Below are 18,884 nucleotides of genomic sequence, written 5' to 3'. Positions count from 1 at the left end.
GCGTTTGTCTCCGCACCATCTGCGCACCCTTCTCTGAGCATTGCCACCAGTCCAGCTCCGGTCCCAAAAAGCGTTGGCGTGTCCTCCGCTCCGCGAACCCTTGGCGTCTCCGAACGCGCGAACTTTCCCATCTTGCATTCACCTACTAAAACGCACGACATGCCCTCGTATACAGCGCTGGCACTCGGCTCCTTACAACCCGAATCCAGTAGCGAATTTCCCGGTTTGTCGGTCCTAGCATTTCCTCCTATCCCCATCGCCTTTTCTGGCGACGACGGGATATGTGCCGGTCACTCGAAAACGAATAATAGGACCACGCACATTGTGGAATGTTAGACCACCGGCGAAACCTCCCTCAAGAAAGCAAAGAATGGGTAACGGCCGCCCCCGCCGTGATAACAAGAATCTCGAAAGCGGGAAGAAAACGGGCTGGGTCCCCATTTGCAACTCTTGGTGCGACGCCGGACACGAACAACCAGAAGGAGCGGGAGTGGCAAGAGAAAACGGTACTTGTTCGCACGTTTACCGTCCCACTCAGCGGTTTGTACAAACATTAGACGTGACTATGGACATCTCCATCTTGCTGGCTCCAAGTTGACCGACCGACGAAACCGGAGTCAGAAGCACCGTCAACGAGGACGGCGGCAGCCAGCGTAGAGGTAGGTACACTATCGGGAATTGTGGTCCCTAAAAGCATCACTACGAGGAGGTAGAGGTACATGTAGGTAATCATCAATGTGCAAATAGGTACCAAGTGGTCATCTCCCCCTCCGCCCCTCCAATCCTACACCTGTGTCTCCTCGGGCATTGTTCCTGCATTAGCCCCTCTCTGTGCTTAACGCCGACCTCGGCACTAGAAGGAGGACCAGGCTCGTTGTCCATATACGGTTGGTCCGGAAAGGAACGTCGAGTTCCGACTCAAGCCGACGGCGTGGCACGAGTATAGGGTGCAATGTGGCACTGGCTTGCCGTCTCCGAGACATTTGGTGTTACTTACCTACTTTGGTGGGAAAGTTGCCCGGGCATGTACAGCGAAACAGAAACCAGACATTCGGTCCTAAACAGGGCCGTTGATCCCGTTGAGATAAGAGGATGAGTTGTCCGATGCCGGGCTTTATGTTTGTGATAGGGGAGGTGGAGCTGTTTAGCTGAGAACAAATGGATCGAGGAATGATCATGACTAAGCTTTGTGAAAATGGGTTGGCTCGGCTGAGCAGGGACGTGGACCAAGTGGTCGTGCTGCTTCACTTGGCAAAACAATGGCAGGCAGTTGAACATCCGATACGGGGAAGGAAGTCACCTCTTGAGCGTGTCTTAGGCATGACATGGAGCGATGGTCTGGACTCTGGAGGCCACAACGTCAAGAGCGTCATGGAAGGACCTAGAGGGCTTGATCCATTTGATTGATCTGCGCTCTTTGCTGGGTAAGCATGTTCGCCAGACTCACGGAGCACCAAGCAGGCGATTATAGGGTAATGGCGAGCACAACAATCGCCACTGGCATAGTCCATAACAAGCGACGAGTGTCCAGCACGAAAAGCATACTTGAAAAATCAACGCTTGCTTCTATTCATCAGTCGCTTCCTATGGCGCGACAAACATCCGACTGGGACGGATCAGTCAAGTACGGGCAGGTACTGAACTGAAAAAGGATAACATCGCTGTGCCTGACGGATGCGATGATACACAAATCCGACGGCAAGAACCAAACTCTACCTCTAAGTGAGAGAAAGGGAATGAAACGCAACGCAGGTGCGTGTCTAACAACACCGTGACGCCATGACGCCGTGACCTAAACACAAAAGACAATAACAGGCAAAGAAAGATGCATGTATGAGCGGAAGCCGTTAACTCGTGCCGTTGTTCCAACGCCCAGAGAGGCCAGCCTTTGGGCCAAAGTGCCGCTTCTCAAACATCGTCAAAAGTGACGATGGTTCTGTAGTCGTGGTGTTGGTCTTGGTCGTCTACCACTTGATGACCTTGTTCGGGAAGAACTCATCGATCAACTCCATGTAGTAGGGCTGCCCATCTCGTCGTTAGCATCTTTTCTCTCTCTGTTATCCCAAGTAGGAAAAAAAAGACTCACCTTGACAGCCTCCACATCCACCGGCTCATCACTCTTCGAATAGAGATCATATGGATTAAAAGCCCTCACCGCCCTCCTCAACTCCTCATCCCCCTCCTTCATCGCCCACCCGTACGCCTCCTCACGATGCCACGGATAAAAACTATGGAACCTAATCATCGCCAGCCCCTCCCTCGGGATCGTACTCTGATCCTTCACCACCTGATACAAATACTCATCATGGCCCCAACTCATCATCAGATTCTCAATCCCGCACCCGGGAGCATAAATCCCCTGCTCGGTACTATACACCGCGTGTCCCGAATCCGGATTCGCACTAAAGCTCTCATGCAAAATACACTTTTCGCTGAACTTGCACCCGACAGGGAACGAGTCGCCGACTACGTCCCACTGCCCTGAAGCCAACTGAAAGAAAAGCATCAATTTGCCCAAGTCGTGAATCAGTCCTACAAGCTGCATCCACCGCGGCTTGCCGTCTCGTCTGATTGCTTCGGCTGACTGCAGCAGGTGCTGGATCTGGCTGAGTTCCGTGTCGGGATCGGACTCGTCGATCAAAGAGTTTAAGCACTCGATGGCTTGCCAGATGGTCATCTCGGGGCGCTTACGGTCGGGCGAATTGAAGTGGGCGCGAGCAGCGAGGTTGTGCGAGACGGTTTGCTTGGTGTGTTGTTCGGTGTAGAAGTTGAGAACGCGAGATTCGGCGGTGGTGTATTGGCGGAAGCGGGAGTGGTCCTTTGAAGAGTCGAAGTGGGAGGGGGTGTCGAAGTCGCCGAGGTCTTCTTCTTCTTCTTCATGGGTGGTGGAGGAGGATTCGGAGGTGGGAGAAGATGGGACAGAGGAGTTGTTGTTGTCGTTGAGAATCTCGGTGACTTGTTGGGCGGCTTTGAATTTGAGGACGTTTATCTCGTCGACGGCGTCGGAGATGGCTTCGAGGTCGGCGCCTGAGTGCGTGGTGCTGATGATGGGGTAGGTGGCTGAGGGGGCCATCTTGACGGGGACTGAAGGGGGTGGTGTTGGACTTGGTGGATGTTGAGAGGTGACGTTCAAGAAGAAGGCAGGATAGAGATGTTCGTGACAGAATATGTCCAGTCGATCTTCTTGGTGATGCAAGAGAGCAGGTAAGGTAGATATCTCAAGAGGGGAAGTAGGCCGTTCTTATGCTTTTTGAATCTGTATGACGAGGTCAGTATACAAAGACCATGTGTTCGGCGTAAAGTACCATCTTCGTGCACACTTACCTATCAAGGTTCTCAAGGTCAAAGGTTGAGTAACTGCCGGTCGGTCGTGTGCTGATGATGAGTTTCTTATTATCCGAAAAGCGAAAATCACTTCGAAGGGGGAGAACACATGCCTTCTTTATATCTCTCAAGTGACCACTAGTCGTAAGTTTGCCTCTCTTTACGTGTACAGTTAGTCAACAGACTTTTCACTCCATCCAATACCACTACTACCTACCTACCGCGCACTCTTTCCTATTCCGATCTCGACGGATGGAGTCGAGCCAGACTGTCTGACATGGAGGATGGGATGTTCCACTGTCAACGCAACCCAACTAGGCACGAACGATAATCGGTTTGATCCCATCCTACCCACATCCCACCGCATCGCCGATACCAGTTCGGGCTCCTATCTCTGGCCGGATCGGGATGGTTGGATGTCAGTAGCCTAGTGTATAGCTGTTGGGCGGAGCCGCCAGGCCAGTGCCAGATGGACTGGGGGTTCCCGGAAGGATCCCGCCCGGTTTGTGGATCGAGCAATTAGCCTAGGCCGAGGAAAAGGAACAAGACATGGAGAAAGGAAGTGGGCTGGAACAGCAGCATCCCGGCTCCCAGTACCCGTTCGGCGCGGCTACCCTTGGAAGGAAGTCTTGGAGAAGTCTGGGGTTGATCCAGGTGGAACAGGCAGGTTAGACGGTGTGTATATGTTATATCCCGGTTGGTAGGTAGATAGCTACAGGATAAGGGCACCTGTTGAAACGCCTTGAAGATCAAGATCCAACGAAGACCCCCCATCTGGGAATGAAAGTCAGCTTCGATGGCACGACTGGAACCAAGATCGTACGCCGATATCCACTTTTGTTGTTTATCTCTTTCTCGAGGACACAGCCTGTAGTTATTCTTTGTTCTCCACCACCGTCTCCGTTCTTTTCCTCACAGGCGAATATTTCCTTTCTCATACAACCAGCCAACAACGGGCCTGTCATGGGCTTGCGGTCTGATGAAGGGGGGCTTATCTGTGACCAGACTGGCGGGACGTAATGATATGTCAGCGTCGTGAGCGCGAGTTGCGTCTACACCTGGTGTTTGTGTGTCCAAGATTCAAGGCACGGGGAACACTGGGAGGTTGGTGAGATTGGAGAAAAGAAAGGTGGATAGGTGCTTGCTGGGTAGAGCTGTTTTGTTTCGTTACTTCAATTCCATTTTCGTTCGTCCGTTGATCGGGTAGGAATATGAAGTGGAGTGCGGACGGAATGTACAGAAGAAAAAAAAACGTTAGCATCACAAGGGAGGTTGACAGTCATGGTTCGACAAGGTAGGAAATTTTGTCCGATAGAGTGAGGTTGTAGGTTTCTTTGCGGTCAGAGTAAACAGTTAAGCACCCCTGGCGGAACATGTTCCGGCGCTAAAGTTTGGCATGATTTGTTCGCTTCTCGACTTTCAGAGGGTCCCTTTGCACCGCTCTGCACTAACAGCATCAACACATTTCCTATCCGAGAAGACGAAAGAGGAAAGAAATTCCGATCGAAGACAGGGCCCTATCTGCGCCCTAAACAGAAGCTTGTTAGCTTTGTTTAGCGCGCCTCACCTGGCGTTGCTATCAGCTACACTAGTTAGCTTGTACATGTGTAGCTCCTTTTGCCCCGCCATGATCAACTTCATGATGGCTTTTCAACGTTGCCTCAGCTCTGGAGACTTGAACGATATGAACGAGGGGACATCGGATTACCCAGATAGTACAACTTTCCCGAAGACTGGGGGAGTACACACCGCAAGGGGGACACAGAACTTGAAAGCCTCGAAAGAAAGCCAGGTCATTATGAACCTCTCCCTCCCTTCCCCCTTCCCAATTCTCTCACATACTCACACAAATGATACGAACTCGGAAGGTTAACGGTTGCCAAAGTATCGCAAACAATGCAAGCAAGCGCAATTCTTCCGATAGCAACACCGCCAGCGCAATCGGGAAAGCTTTCGGAAAGTTCCATCATCCGTCATCCTGCTGGCTTGTTCTTTTTGGGTTTTCGCACGACGGGAGATGGGAATCGAACTTTGTCGTTCCCGTCTGCATCACATCGATTTACATGCATCGATTCGCAGACACCAGACAAAAGCAACAAGGGCAGCAAGGGCAATTTGGGTAGGGATACAGGCAGATGAGGCTTACTCCCTGCATACCGGCATCCTTGATGTGCAGTGCTGCTAAGGGTAGTGTGCGTCCTACCCGTTGAGCAGGAAGCAGAGCTTTCTTGCATAGATACTGCATCCCGCCTGCCAGCGCGCCCGAATATTGTCGGGCCGGGTCGGGTCTGATGTAGTAGAACGTTCACTTCATAAGTATGGTACCGCCCTGTTTTACATATCGAGAAAGGTACCACACCAGACCATGGGGCTTACATACCATCATCTCGACTTCCTTCGTGTAACACACAACGGTTGTAACGGGAGGGACGCAACTTCCGGTATCAAGGCTGGCTGCCCGAGGACAAGCGCACAATACCGCACTGGTTTGTCAGCTCTATGGCTATCTGCATTCTTCTTATGCTGGATCTTCCCAATCTGAAGATGACTCGGAATCGACGATGACCAGTTCACGGGTGCCATGGACAGCGTGCGACCAAGTCATATCAGCCTTGACAAAGCAGGACCTGGGAACAGGGCTTCCTTCCCCCTTACCGACCTAGTTGACTTGAGACAAGATCAGGATCCAGGACGAGAGAGCGTACGGACAAGCGGAAGTGGTTACTACCGAGTCATTGTTGTGAAACTTGAGCAGCATGTCAAGAACGGGAGTGCTTGCAAGCCCTTGTGACTCGCAAGGCCTGCACTGCACTGCACTTCTCTCGCAGACACCTATTTCCAATACCTGGCCCTGTGGCTTCCCCTTGATCCCGTTCCGTCGGCAGCCTGTCTGTCTGTCCATGCGTGTCCTGGTAGATCACAACCAAGGGCACGCATGAACCCCGATCTCGCATGATAACCCTGGCTGGATTTTCAGGGCTGGCAAATCTGCTTGCAATTGAGAAACCATCCTACCAACCCTGACCCTTCTTGGCTTCTTTCACGATCGATAGAGGGGCTGGGGGTTTAGGGTGGATCGTAAACCTTAAATCGGGCGTTGTCGCACAGAAGCCTTTCCCACAAACCGCTGCTGACCTTGCATTCTGATGCGATTGTGCAACAGTGGCAGAACATGGCTGACATGCGACATTGACCGGTTCATCGACGAGTACGTTGATGTGGCATTTGTCCTCATTGTAGGAAAAAGGCAATGTTCTTTTGGCGCACAGACGCCTAGCTTGAATACTTCGCGGTTCGAACTCGACCAAGATTGCCTGCCATGTCTGCTGGGCTATACCTTGCTGACCCTGACTTTAACCCTGCCCTTAGACCCTGACCCTGACCCATGCCCGTGCTTGTGGTTCATCTGGTTCATCGTCTGATCCTCGCGGTGGTGGAATGTCGTTAGATGTATTCGTAGATCGAAGATTAACGTACTTGTACATTCGACTGGTCGCAATCTGAGCAAGCACGTGGGCTGATATAACAGCCCTATTCGGCCGCTCAAGATCCATCCCGTGTTTTCTTTTCCAACGGTCTTGTGTTTGAGCACAACGATACGCAGGTCTATTAAGCCTGCTGGTAACCCATGCTGTCGTTCATGTTCAAGTTCGTCGCATACTGCGTCGTATCCGGCCATGGGGGCACCTGCGTCGGAGTCCACGTGGAAGCAGACCAGCCCCAAGCCTTCATCATGTCTTCCTGCACCGACTTGGTTGGACGAGCATGATCTTTCTCTGTCTTTCGGAGTATGTCGATCATGGCCTCCTGGTCCTTCCGCTGGGTGAAACTAGCGCCGACTGTAGGATGATGGGTCAGACTTGAGCATGCGGCAAACGAGAACACTGCAAAATGCCCAAAGACTCACAAGCGGAAATGGCCATGCAGGCTGTGAACATGCCCGGAGGAGTCCATTGATTTCCTAAACCAATGCCACAGAGCATCCGAACGATTCTTTGTATGTCGGCCTATACGCATAGGGTTAGCCGTCTTGCCACGGATCCCGCAGTCCTAGGCTTACCTCAGCTCTCCTTTTGGCTAGAGTAGACTGGTGACGTGTACCAGTCGCTGAGAACTTGTGCCTGAACCGGATCAAGTACGACTTGGCTAAGAGATGATGCTGTACCCCGATCACTAGAGGAAATTGTCGACAACTGTTAACTGGGAAATCGCTGACAGAAGGACGCCGGCATACCTTGGCAACTCTGATGATACCATATCTGTGGGAAGGGAACATCATCGGGTGCCTTGAATATGGGTGTATGGAAGGGAGCGTGCTCATTCTCCCAGTCTTCATTCGATTTCCATAACTTATTCCATTCCTCCATGTTACACACTCCACCCTTATCGAAGCAAAAGTTGAGGACGCGAGTGCAATGGACCACCGCATTGTTTGCAACGCTGTGGTAATCCGTTCGAGCGAGCGACTGTTCGACTAGAATATGGTCTACACTCAGTCCGACAGGTCGTTTGTTGATGACTGCTTTGTAAATTCCCTGGCGGAGGCCAACCCAGAATGACGCGATACTAAGGGGACTGGGATTTTCAAAGAACGACCCGGTTGATACAAACGCATGTATTCCTAGGAGATTGGCTTCTTGATCTGTCCCATTGTCCACAACTAAAGAAATGTCAGCATATGCCCTCCGCAAGCAATTGAAAGTTTCATACCATCAATTTCTTCAAGGACCCGCAGGATAATCGTAGCAGCAAACAAGTTTTCGTCTGCTCCATATTCGTCATATGCAGCAAGGACATCCCTGAGCTCTGTTAGGCATTCGTCGTAATACTCGCTGCTCCTGACCGAATCAAAGTAACCTGTCAGGGTTTTGTGCCGGGCTGAGAAGGAGTAGATAGCCTTGAGTAGTAGAGGAAATGTTGCTGCATTTTGAGGAACCAGGGTTTCAAATGACCTCAGTGGGTCACATAGGTCGAGCTAGAGAATGAAAAAGATGGAAAATCAACAAGGTGCTCATGGAGCCAGTGTAGATGTTGCTTACCCATGGTGCCAGACTCTGCACATAATGCCGATACAGCTCTGCTTCCACCGGGTCTTCGATTGGGAATGCTGAATTTTTGGAGTAGTAAAGCTGGTGATAGGACCCAGCCCGCGCGATGAAGCGGTCGGTGGGAGAACATTCACGTGCATGTCCTTCTGAAGAGGAGACGGTTTCAGGCAGCTGAACCGATCTGTGAGGGGATAGAGCCTCCGATGCTGTCTCTGAAAGACGGGGGGATTCGGGCAAGGTCTGCTTCCGTGAAGGAAATCGCCGTGGGTTTTCCTGGCCATTTGGGGTCTCTGAGATGGAAGATTGACTGAACCCTTGCAGTAGCGACTGATCGGACAGGATGGGTGACTCTGGGTCGGGATCTATCTCATCCAGGCCACTATCCAAAGCAACAGCCTCATAGATGACCTTCCTGGTCTCATCCACGAATTCCACTATATGCCCAGTGTCAGCGATATGGGTTGGTCATTGCACAAAGTAAAGCAAAGAATGGGATACTCACGCCTTCTCTCGATCCTGACCCACTTTTGTGTCTTGCTGAATTTGGCTGCAGAGTGGTAATTGTTAGACACTCTTCCATGGAGAGCAAAGCTGACGAATGACCAATAGCCATGACTCGGAAGAAGTGCTTTGACTTCTGCGGTGGATCGTCACACCGGAATCAAAACCTGCAAAAAGTGAAAAGGGAAGGCTAACTGTATTGAGGAGACTGTCGAATCCTGAGACCACTCCGGCGGCACTGACGGCCTGTGTTCTGACATCTGCCGCATGTGGGCGTTACTCGGTCGCCTAAAAGGTGAGAGGAAATGATTTGATGTCAGTGGTGATGTCTCCCAATGCAGGGTGCCCAAAGGGGTACTCGGTCCATGCTCACATTTCAGGTGCTGCTGGCGACAGTTTTCACTGCCCAAAGCAATGTGTCAGTTATGAGATTTCTTGGACCTGGACCAAACTGGTAATCGACTCACCAACCAAAAGTAGACAGGGGCTTGGGGGAGCTTGCTGAAGATGGCATCTAATCTGCGAGCAAGTTGTGATAAGATACATGGGCTGGGGGCGGAGACTGAAAGTGTATATCCAAATACGACCACTCAGATGGCTGCACAGTCAGATGGGGTCTTGGTGGCAGTGGCAGTTGGAGACTTGTTGGAGTGTAGTGGTAGGTAGAGGTAGCTGGCAATGTGGAGCAGCAAGCAGTTGGATCCGGGAGATTGGGTTGTCTGGGTCGATCCGCGGCAGAGTCGGCAGTTGTTCAAGCAAGAACCGAAGACCGGACATGGAGGGGAGCAGCTGGGCTACGACTCGGACTTGGAGAGGGAGGGGAGGGGAATGGGGGGTGAAGCCAGGAGGCTGAAGAAGCGGGGACAATAGATTCGCGAGTGTCTGATCAGTCTTTGCGGAGAAAGATAGTGATAGAAGACGTGACGGCCGGGCATCGACAGGAAAGCGGCCATGGGGGTTTTAGTTACTAGTTAAGATGGCGGTTTAGGCGAACATTACGACGGGGGGGTACGGGCAAATGCAGCGTCCAACCCAACAAAGTCGGTAAGGTAGATAGATGGAAGGTAGAAAGATACTGTACCGTACCATTACAGCTGGGATGAGACATCGATGTGGATAAGGAAGATGGATGTGTGCACTCTGGTGAGTGTTCAGAGAGGAGGTGGACGAGTCGATGATCTGCGATGTCAATGACGAAAAGACGAAAGGGAGCCGGATCATAGAAAGCAGCTGCCGTAACCACAGACTGTGAGACTCTTGTGGTGGCCCACGTATTCTCGATACCAGGCCAAGTTCCAGACAGGTCCGGACGGGAAGGACAGAGGGCAAGAAAGAAGTGGAGAGGGATAGCCAGCCGCACGAGGCCACACGCCCATCCGACGCCGTGGCTGATGTCCATCACCCGGCTGGAGACTAGACCGTGGGGAGAGTAAAGATCGATGAAACGGCACACATTCGGAACGCTTGTTCAATCTCCGAGGATCCTGGGGAAGGGATCCATAAGTAAGTCGGGCAAGTCAAGGCCATGCAGATCCGGGGAAAGAAGCTTAAAGAGACGACGAGGGATTGATTCATCTTCTCCGCGGATCCCCACTTTGTCTTGTGCTTGAAAACGACGAGTCGTGCTCGAGTCGTGGTCGCCAGCCACCAGCGTGGGATCGCGCAGAGGTTCGAGAAGGAAAAAGACTGGGGATCCTGACATGACACGAGGGAAGGGGAGTGTAGTGGAACAGTAAAAACGTAATGGGGCCGAGATGTTTGCTTCAATCAGCTGAAATGGTTCAGAGTCTGTGTAAGTATCGTGAACTTGAAGATGGTGAGATGGATGATGGGATGGAAAAAGCAGGAAGGAGAAATCAAATTTGCTTGTAGAATCCGTCGTGAGGGGCGGCACTGCACTACTTTGGCGCTGCACAAATTCAGAGTACGTATCGTGATCACAAGCAGCTGTTAGTATCCAGTGTCCTAGCTTGTGCTTCGCTATGGCAAATGCCGCTTGTCGAGCACAGAAAGTACACCTGAGCTTATCGCGCTGAACTTGCACAATGTGGTCGGTGCGGGGTTGATCACTGTGATGTACGACACTCGAGCCGGCAGCCAATCAAACAAGGGAACTGAAGACTGCACAACTGGAGTTCATCACCAAATTCGAGAGAATAATTGAAGAAAAAGAAAAGAAGGGACGACCACAGTGACCCCTGAGAAGTGGAAGACATATCTTGTGGTGAACCATGACTTTCTTCGCCATTCTAGAATATGAGAGCTTCTGTCTTTCGTGTTCCAGACAATCACGTCTGTGAATCTTGTTACATGCCATTGAGATCTTTGAGGATGTTGGAAGCCCGCATCGGAAATGTTAACCGTTGCCCCTCACTCACTCTTCCCCAACACCATCCATCCCCTCCAGCATCTTAATCACGTCCATCCTGACAACCACGGACATGGCACATTACATACTGCTTACAGATATCAGATTGCATATTTTGACTTTTAGCTGTCGGGTCAGTACAATGCAATACATACGCTTGGCATCGTGGCCTGGACGGTGAACCCTTTGACCCCGAAACCTGAACAACATGAACCTCGGCCGCCGAGGATTTAATGCACAGCAAATTCCTCCACTTTGGAACTTGTGCCAACGCTGCGGCAGGCCCCAAGGAATGCCGAGCTGAGGCCTGGATGGATGCCCGAATGGCAGGGAACGGCAGCGAAAGCGACAGTTCGACACTAGAACATCCGCTAACCCCACCATCCTCTCCACACTCACCACGTCTTGGGACGAACGGCCTGCTGTCATTGGCCTTGTTCCTTTCGTAAGTTTCCCCTTCTGGATGCCGTGGTGGCCGGTGGCCGGGAGCCGCTTTCCTGCCGCTTACGCTGAAATCTGGAGAAAGGAAAGAACGGAACGGATCCAATCCATGGATGGATGTCAAATCCAAAAACAAATGGAGTCGCGTGCGCCCGCTCCGTCTGGGCGGGCTGTTCATAGGCAGCGGTAGTTCCCACCTCCTAAATTCTGCTGGCGTCTTGCGACGTCGTCCTTCCCTCCTGGAATTCCAGTCGTTCAACCGTCAATCCGTCATCTCCTCACTCAGCTGCATCACGGCTGAGGCTGTGTGGTTCGTCGTCACGCCGTCAGTCTCTTCACCATCGTCGGATCCCATTCATTTGGGCATTCTTCAAACCCTCCACGGCTCTACCACGACAACAACCGGTGTCCACTTCGGCTGCTTAGCTGCATCAAAAAAGGTCACGGTGAACACTTGACCGTCGGTGTGGTACTTTTTGGTGTCTTTTTTTTTTTTTTTGGAAAGGAACACCCAGGCGTAGCGACAACACTCCGTACCACCCGGCAGTTACGACTAGTCAAACAAAACAAAATTAAAAAAAAGGGGCAACGCAACAAAAGCAGCAAACATGGCTTCACCCGACCCCCGGACCACAGCCAACCCGTCATCCGACGACATTGTATTTAGCGATTCCAAAGGCCAACACGATGTCCTCCACAACTCAGACGAGGTCCGACGCACCGACACTACGGACAGGATCATCCAAGATGCCAAAACAGCAACCGACAAGGAGCAAAAGATGACGCTGTTGCAGGGCATCAAGCTGTACCCAAAGGCGATTGCGTGGAGCATGCTCATCTCGACGTGCATCGTCATGGAGGGTTACGATGTCTGTCTGATTAACAATTTTTGTGGGTGTTTACTTTCTTATTTTCATCTTCACATGACAGAGCCAGTGCTGACCAAATCAAAGACGCCTTCCCCCAGTTTGCTCGCAAGTACGGCGAGGAGATAGCGCCGGGCCACTGGGAGGTTCCTGCTCGCTGGCAGGCTGGTCTTAGTAATGTGAGTGCTGAGCTAAGTGCAATGATCTGATCTGATATGTCTGTGCCTGTGCCATGCGCCCGAGCCACTCCCAGTGCCGCTGCATTGGGTCCGGGTCCGGTTCCCCGTCAATCAGAAAGTCGTGGAGGAGGGCTTGCAGCTTGAGCCGTGCGAGATGGACCCTGAATGGCCTAGGACAATGCTGACCGGTTTCATATCCAGGGCGCCAACGTGGGAGAGCTGATCGGCCTTCTCATCAATGGATACGTATCAGAACGTTTTGGTTATCGGTACACCGTTATCGGTTGCTTGATGCTCATTTGCGCGTGGACTTCGCTGTTCTTTACGGCGCAGAATGTCCAGACCTTGTTGGCTGCTGAGATTCTTTGCGGTATCGTAAGTTTCACTCACCTCCCTCAGAGTAATGCACATGATTGGTTTACTAATGAACTTCCAGCCATGGGGCGTCTTCCAAACTCTCACCATCACCTACGCCTCCGAAGTCTGCCCCGTCGCTATGCGCGGCTACCTTACCACCTACGTCAACTTCTGCTGGGGCGTGGGCCAAGAAATCGCCATCGGAGTCATCATGTCCATGCTTAAGCGCGACGACGAATGGGCCTACCGAATCCCCTACGCCCTGCAATGGATGTGGCCCGTACCTCTGGCCTTGGGAATCTTCTTCGCACCCGAATCGCCTTGGTGGCTCGTCCGCAAGGGTCGTCTGGATGATGCCAAGAAGTCTCTCCTCCGTCTGACCAGCGTGAACCGCGAAACCGATTTCAATGCGGACGAGACCGTCGCCATGATGGTTCACACCACCGCCTTGGAGGAGAAGACGACGCAGGGAGCGACCTTTTGGGATTGCTTCAAGGGTCATGATCTCAGGAGAACCGAGATTGTGTGCATGGTGTGGGCGATTCAGAATCTGAGTGGAAACTCGTTCTCGAATTACTCGACGTATTTCCTCAAGCAGGCCGGCCTGGACGATGACGACGCCTATGCGTTTGCTCTCGGGCAGTACGCTATCAACATGGCGGGCGTGTTTGGCGCGTGGTTCTTGATGAGCCGCGGCATTGGACGGAGAGCTCTTTACCTGTATGGGTTGTGCGGTCTATTCTGCATGCTCTTTGTGCTGGGTTTCCTTGGTCTTGTTCCCGAGGCGCACAACAGGGAGGCTTCGATCGCGACTGGTAGTATCATGTTGGGCTGGGCTTTGGTGTACCAGTTGACAGTCGGAACGGTCTGCTACTCGCTTGTCAGTGAAATCTCGACTAGAAGACTGCAGATCAAGACCATTGCTCTTGGTCGTGTGCTTTAGTAAGTTCCTCAGACCCAGAAGCCCTCTGAGCTCATGCATACTAACAATGCACAGCATTATTGTCGGCATCGTCACTGCCGTCCTCACACCCTACATGCTCAACCCCGGCGCCTGGGACTGGTCCAACTTTACCGGTTTCTTCTGGGTAAGTCACCTTGCCCCTTTCCCCTAGTTGCAAAACTAACGCATCCCAGGCCGGCATCTGCTTCCTCTGCATCATCTACGTCTACTTCCGCGTCCCCGAACCCACCGGCCGCACCTTTGCCGAGCTCGACCTCCTCTTCTCAAAGGGCATCAGCGCGCGCAAGTTCGCTGAGACCAAGGTGGATGTATTCGCTGATGAGGCTGCGTCCCTTGATAGCTCGGTGTTGCATAAGTACGAGAAGGGCTTGAATATGTCCCAGACTGATAGCAAGGCTAGTGGCAGTGGGGTATAAAGGGATGCCAACATGGGAGACCGTACAAGCGATGCGTATACGGTCTCGTAGTTGAATAGGGGCGTGGCTCCTTCGGACCGTGGTCAACCTGACCGATCTGTCGCTCACTCTAAGAGGTGGGACAGTCAAGGAGTCGGCGAGGTGCAAAGCGGCAGCATTTATGGGTTGCGGATCTAATGGGGAGGTTGACACGATTTCTGCACATACCCACGACTGATGTTGTTACGTTCGAGATCCAAGAAGCCAATCGGCATTAAACAAGCAAGCGGCTACAGCAACGACCCCAATTTTGGATACTCTGGTCCAACTCGGGGGACTTATTAATCATGGAAAGAGGTTATGGGAATGCAGGCGACAATGTTTTGGAATTTATAGGAAGGGAACATGCAAGGATGGGATTATGACATGGGGAGAGGGGACTGACTATGAGGTCCCTTTCACGCCATTATGAGCATCACGACCCTCATGGAGGACTTGGGGTAACGGAAAACAGGATGGCGGATGCCGTGTACACTATGACATACGCTCGGAAAGAGTAATATATAAGTTTAATTTTACGATGAAGCATTGCAAGTCTGCCCCGCCCAGAAATGCCCTCGCTATGATGGAATGGAAGAGGGAAACAAAGGAACGAAAATAAGCCCGAGTGGAGGCGGGGGAAGAAACACTACTACTAGAACTAGACGTTGAAGGCACGATGATGTAATGACCACATGGCCCTTTCTGCCTTTTTTTCCTTTTTTTTTCCCGCGGATATGGCGTCTTAACACCTTCTTTGACGCGATACTTTTGTCATGGCAATAGCTTGCAGAAGAAGGCACGTCATCTGGCATACGCCCAAAGTACCTAACTCTGCCAAGGGGTTAAAAAATGAAGATCCGGACCCGGACCCTGTTTCAGTTTCCAAACGCCAAACTTCCCCGGATTTATCCCTCTGTTTGTTTGCCGACAGTCACAGGCCATTTGTGGAATGCGACCCATCGTATCTGGCCCGGAAAAAAGGCTCATGATTGGGACACGACGGAGGACAATCCATCATCTCCATACACTATTCTGATACGATTCGAAAGAAAATCCAGGCGCAACCCCTCACTTGCGCGAATACCCAGCCTCTTCTCATTGCTCGTCTCAGGTCGGCAGATAAGATCAAGCGAGGGCAGCATTTACAGTGGACGACGGCTCTCAGACCTCCTACTAGCACCCACCGGTCCCCAACCACGGCAATCTTGAAGGCCTCCCAACACGACAAGCCAAGGACGGACTACACTACGTACTGACTCACTCGTAAAAAGAACGTTGAGACGATCGGCCATACTTGATAGAGGTAGTCCTAGGTGACAACAGATCTGCCTGGGATCCGCCGGTCTCCTTTTTCCTGCCCAACAAGTGAACCCGACTGTTCATCCGACCTGTTAGTTTGTGTCGATATCTTGATCAGAACGTGATCGCGGCTGCTGCTTTTCTCTTGGCTTCCACATCCCACCAAACACGCCAAACAAGCCCACCAAGACTGTGATCGCCGCCCCACCCAAGGCGGCCTTCACCACCAAACAAAAGCCTCCCATCCATTCCAGGCTAATCCAGTGACCCCACTGTCTTCGATCATCTGGGGCAGAAAGTCACCCCCTGGTCACTCCACCACCCTCCCTCGTCGCTAGGTGGTTGCTCTCGACACTTCTTTCCACCGACCGACAACTTCACCTGCTGCTTTCTCCATCCATCCAACAATCTCACCTCGCCAACAAAACGAAACGACACCGACTGCAGCTTGACTTTCGTTGCGCGCGCACCTTATATTCACCTTCTTTGGCCAACATTCTCCTCGATACGGCACTTTTTGATTGCAACAACCCACAGCTTGTTTCCAAACATGTCAACCATCATGGCATCGTCACCTACACACACTCCGCCGCCCTCTACGGTCCCGCGGCCAAAGGGTATGTTGAGCCAGCTCCCACCCCAACCCAGCGATGCTGTCGCCCAGTTCCTTAGCTTTAGCCCGCACCTACACTGTCATCGATATTCGATTGCTAACGGATGCTTTACCTCCAGGTATTCTCAAGAACTCCTACCGTAATTCTCCGCCCGCGGGCCCAACTTCCCCCCTCGACACCCACCACCATGATGCGGCTCACCCTCCGCCACTTATCCACATGCCCTCTTCCGCCAAGGAGGCCAAAGAAATCACCATCATGAACACTCAGATCAATGCCGGACCCCGCCGCTCCTCGTCTGTCGCCGGATCGCGGCCTGGCCTCAGTGGTTCTCGCCGTTCGACAACGCCCAGCCACCACGGCGACGAAGACTCGACGGAGCAAGGCCAGCGCCTCAAGTGGGACGAGGCGAACCTCTACCTCACGGAGCAAGAGCGGTCCAGCACCATGAAGATTGACGAGCCCAAGACGCCCTATGCCAAGCACTACGACCCCGCCGAGGACCCATCGGACGACGACGAGGAAGTCCCAGAAGCCATCGACCCTAACAAGATCGACATGGATCGCGTGGATGGCCTGTCGCCTCTTCCTAGGCAGAACAAGCGCAGGCAGGGCAACATTGACGACGAGATCCCTGGCCTCTCGCTCGGCGAGCCTGAGGAGGCGGTGCCTGAGGCCGGCTTCCCTTTTGGCAAGGGCGCTACTGCCCATTCCGAAGATGGCGGCTCCCCCAAGCGTCCTAGAGCTGTGCACGTTGATAGCAATGGCAGCGGCCATGATCCCGATGATGAACTGGTCGGCCTCAGCGCCGAAGAGAGAGAGAAGCATCGCAAGTTTGAGGAGATGCGCAAGAAGCACTACGAGATGAAGAGCGTGGCGTCGCTACTTGGTCACCCTGAGAATCTAGAAGATGAGGACGAAGATGAGGATGAGGAGATCCCTGAGGTGCCGGCTCTCCCGACAAGGTCCAATGGATCGTCGTAGGAGGTGGACTCTGAGGGCAGGAATCGCCATCTCGTCTCGGGCATGGTAGTTACGGTGATGCGAGTCCTATCAGCAAGAAAGATGGACATGGAGGCTAGGAGGTTATGACGGCGTGCGTTGCTAAAAGTGCGATAGTGGCGGACGATCTCAACATAGTTACGGGCGAAGGTGCGCCTGGGTAGGAGTAGGATGGGAATGGAGGTTTGCTTTTATATTTTGGGACGGTTCATGTATATGGTTGAGGTGATGACTGGACAGTCCCTATTTCATTTTCTACGGCTCGCTTTTGTTATCAAAGGGAAAGGGTTGGTGATGGTATACCCTATATCGGTCAGCGGTAACCGATGCGATTGGCGTCTGCATTTCGAGCTATGAAAGCGAAGCATCAATGTATTTCTTTTTTTTTTTTCTCTTCTTACGAACTTTATTCGATTATGGTTTTACCGTATGTTACAGGACCCCCCATTTTTTTCATCTGACACCAAAACACAAGAATTTGAATGCACACGCAGCCTCTTACCATTCTCTTCTTTTTGTTCTTTTCTCTTCGCTTCTATCATCAACGGGTTTCGCTAGGGACGACATTATGGGCAGACAGACACACTTCACCTTTCAAGGCACTCAAGTTTCATTACAGACGGAGTGGTAACGAATCCCAAGAAATTGATCCATAAGTTCTTTGTACAGATTATCATTGTGATATTGTAACGCCAAAAACCCCAAGCAATGTTTCCCACAACCTACAATACATCCATGTAATCTTCCTTTTTGTCAACGGCTCCACTTCCCCTGTCTTCCCAGAAAAGGGGGTAACAGCTCAGAGCATCCCCTTCCTAGCCAATTCTATCTTCCTCGCCGCCTCTCCGACCTTGAACCCTCCCTTGGAGACACAGATCCGTTGACCTTCGGCTAACTCGGCCTTGTCTTCATGCAACGGCCACGGGCAAGGGCAGTGGTGTGGGTAGTGAACGCATGCTGTTTGTCATTGATCCCATCGTTAGCCCTTGTTGCCATATCTAAACCAGCCAACAGAGCAAGCAAGCAAGACAAGGAAAGAAAGAGAAGAAGAAAAAGGAGTGGAGAAAAGACATACCCAAAGTATCAGGACACAAGTACTTGTCGCAATGCGCCCGCTGGTAATTCGCCTGGTAAATGGACGGGTCGCTGGGCACGTTGGGATGCTGTTGGTGGCCGTGGCCTTGGTGCTGCTGCTGCTGCTGTGTTTGTTGGTGACCGTGGCCGCCGTGGCCGCCGAACATTTGGTCGAAGAAGGAGCCGAATTGAGCGGCTATGGGGGAGGCGAGGGTGAGGAGGCAGAGGAGGACGAGGTAGAGGGTGCGCATTTTGACGGTTCGGATTCGTTGAAGGGTGTAGGTTTGGACTGGAGAGGAATCCAATTCGAAAGAACCGGTGGTGTTGTCGTGATTCTCGCGGCGTGGGTTGCGATGGGACGACGGGACGTCGATGTTGGCAAGCTGTCAATTACACGGCTGGCTGGCTGG

At 52.2% G+C, this 18,884-nt stretch overlaps 5 protein-coding genes across 5 annotated transcripts; 2 read left to right on the top strand and 3 right to left on the bottom strand.

Annotated features, from left to right (window-relative positions):
• Positions 1 to 1,964: 1,964 nt before the first annotated feature.
• NEUTE1DRAFT_98755 (uncharacterized protein) lies at positions 1,965 to 3,073 on the bottom strand (the record flags this gene model as incomplete). The annotated part of the gene is made up of 2 exons (XM_009850373.1): positions 1,965 to 2,021; positions 2,087 to 3,073. 2 exons carry the CDS (start codon positions 3,071 to 3,073, stop codon positions 1,965 to 1,967), a joined length of 1,044 nt encoding a protein of 347 aa, XP_009848675.1.
• Positions 3,074 to 6,933: 3,860 nt separating this feature from the next.
• NEUTE1DRAFT_120560 (uncharacterized protein) lies at positions 6,934 to 8,985 on the bottom strand (the record flags this gene model as incomplete). The annotated part of the gene is made up of 7 exons (XM_009850372.1): positions 6,934 to 7,163; positions 7,210 to 7,285; positions 7,385 to 7,497; positions 7,559 to 7,984; positions 8,035 to 8,299; positions 8,364 to 8,806; positions 8,898 to 8,985. 7 exons carry the CDS (start codon positions 8,983 to 8,985, stop codon positions 6,934 to 6,936), a joined length of 1,641 nt encoding a protein of 546 aa, XP_009848674.1.
• A 3,305-nt stretch (positions 8,986 to 12,290) lies between these two features.
• On the top strand, positions 12,291 to 14,664 carry NEUTE1DRAFT_77810 (uncharacterized protein; the record flags this gene model as incomplete). The annotated part of the gene is made up of 6 exons (XM_009850371.1): positions 12,291 to 12,573; positions 12,636 to 12,727; positions 12,929 to 13,102; positions 13,164 to 14,026; positions 14,082 to 14,172; positions 14,222 to 14,664. 6 exons carry the CDS (start codon positions 12,291 to 12,293, stop codon positions 14,462 to 14,464), a joined length of 1,746 nt encoding a protein of 581 aa, XP_009848673.1.
• A 1,291-nt stretch (positions 14,665 to 15,955) lies between these two features.
• Positions 15,956 to 17,837, top strand: NEUTE1DRAFT_120557 (uncharacterized protein; the record flags this gene model as incomplete). The annotated part of the gene is made up of 2 exons (XM_009850370.1): positions 15,956 to 16,401; positions 16,517 to 17,837. The coding sequence occupies 2 exons, from the start codon at positions 16,335 to 16,337 to the stop codon at positions 17,380 to 17,382; spliced, it is 933 nt and encodes a 310-aa protein (XP_009848672.1).
• Positions 17,838 to 18,048: 211 nt separating this feature from the next.
• Positions 18,049 to 18,861, bottom strand: NEUTE1DRAFT_59120 (uncharacterized protein; the record flags this gene model as incomplete). The annotated part of the gene is made up of 2 exons (XM_009849106.1): positions 18,049 to 18,357; positions 18,476 to 18,861. 2 exons carry the CDS (start codon positions 18,723 to 18,725, stop codon positions 18,200 to 18,202), a joined length of 408 nt encoding a protein of 135 aa, XP_009847408.1.
• Between the last annotated feature and the right edge of the window lie 23 nt (positions 18,862 to 18,884).

Source organism: Neurospora tetrasperma, assembly GCF_000213175.1.
Source record: "Neurospora tetrasperma FGSC 2508 unplaced genomic scaffold NEUTE1scaffold_1, whole genome shotgun sequence".
NCBI classification, from domain to species: domain Eukaryota; kingdom Fungi; phylum Ascomycota; class Sordariomycetes; order Sordariales; family Sordariaceae; genus Neurospora; species Neurospora tetrasperma.
Note: the sequence above shows the minus strand (reverse complement) of the source record. Positions and strands in the feature narration are given on the sequence as shown.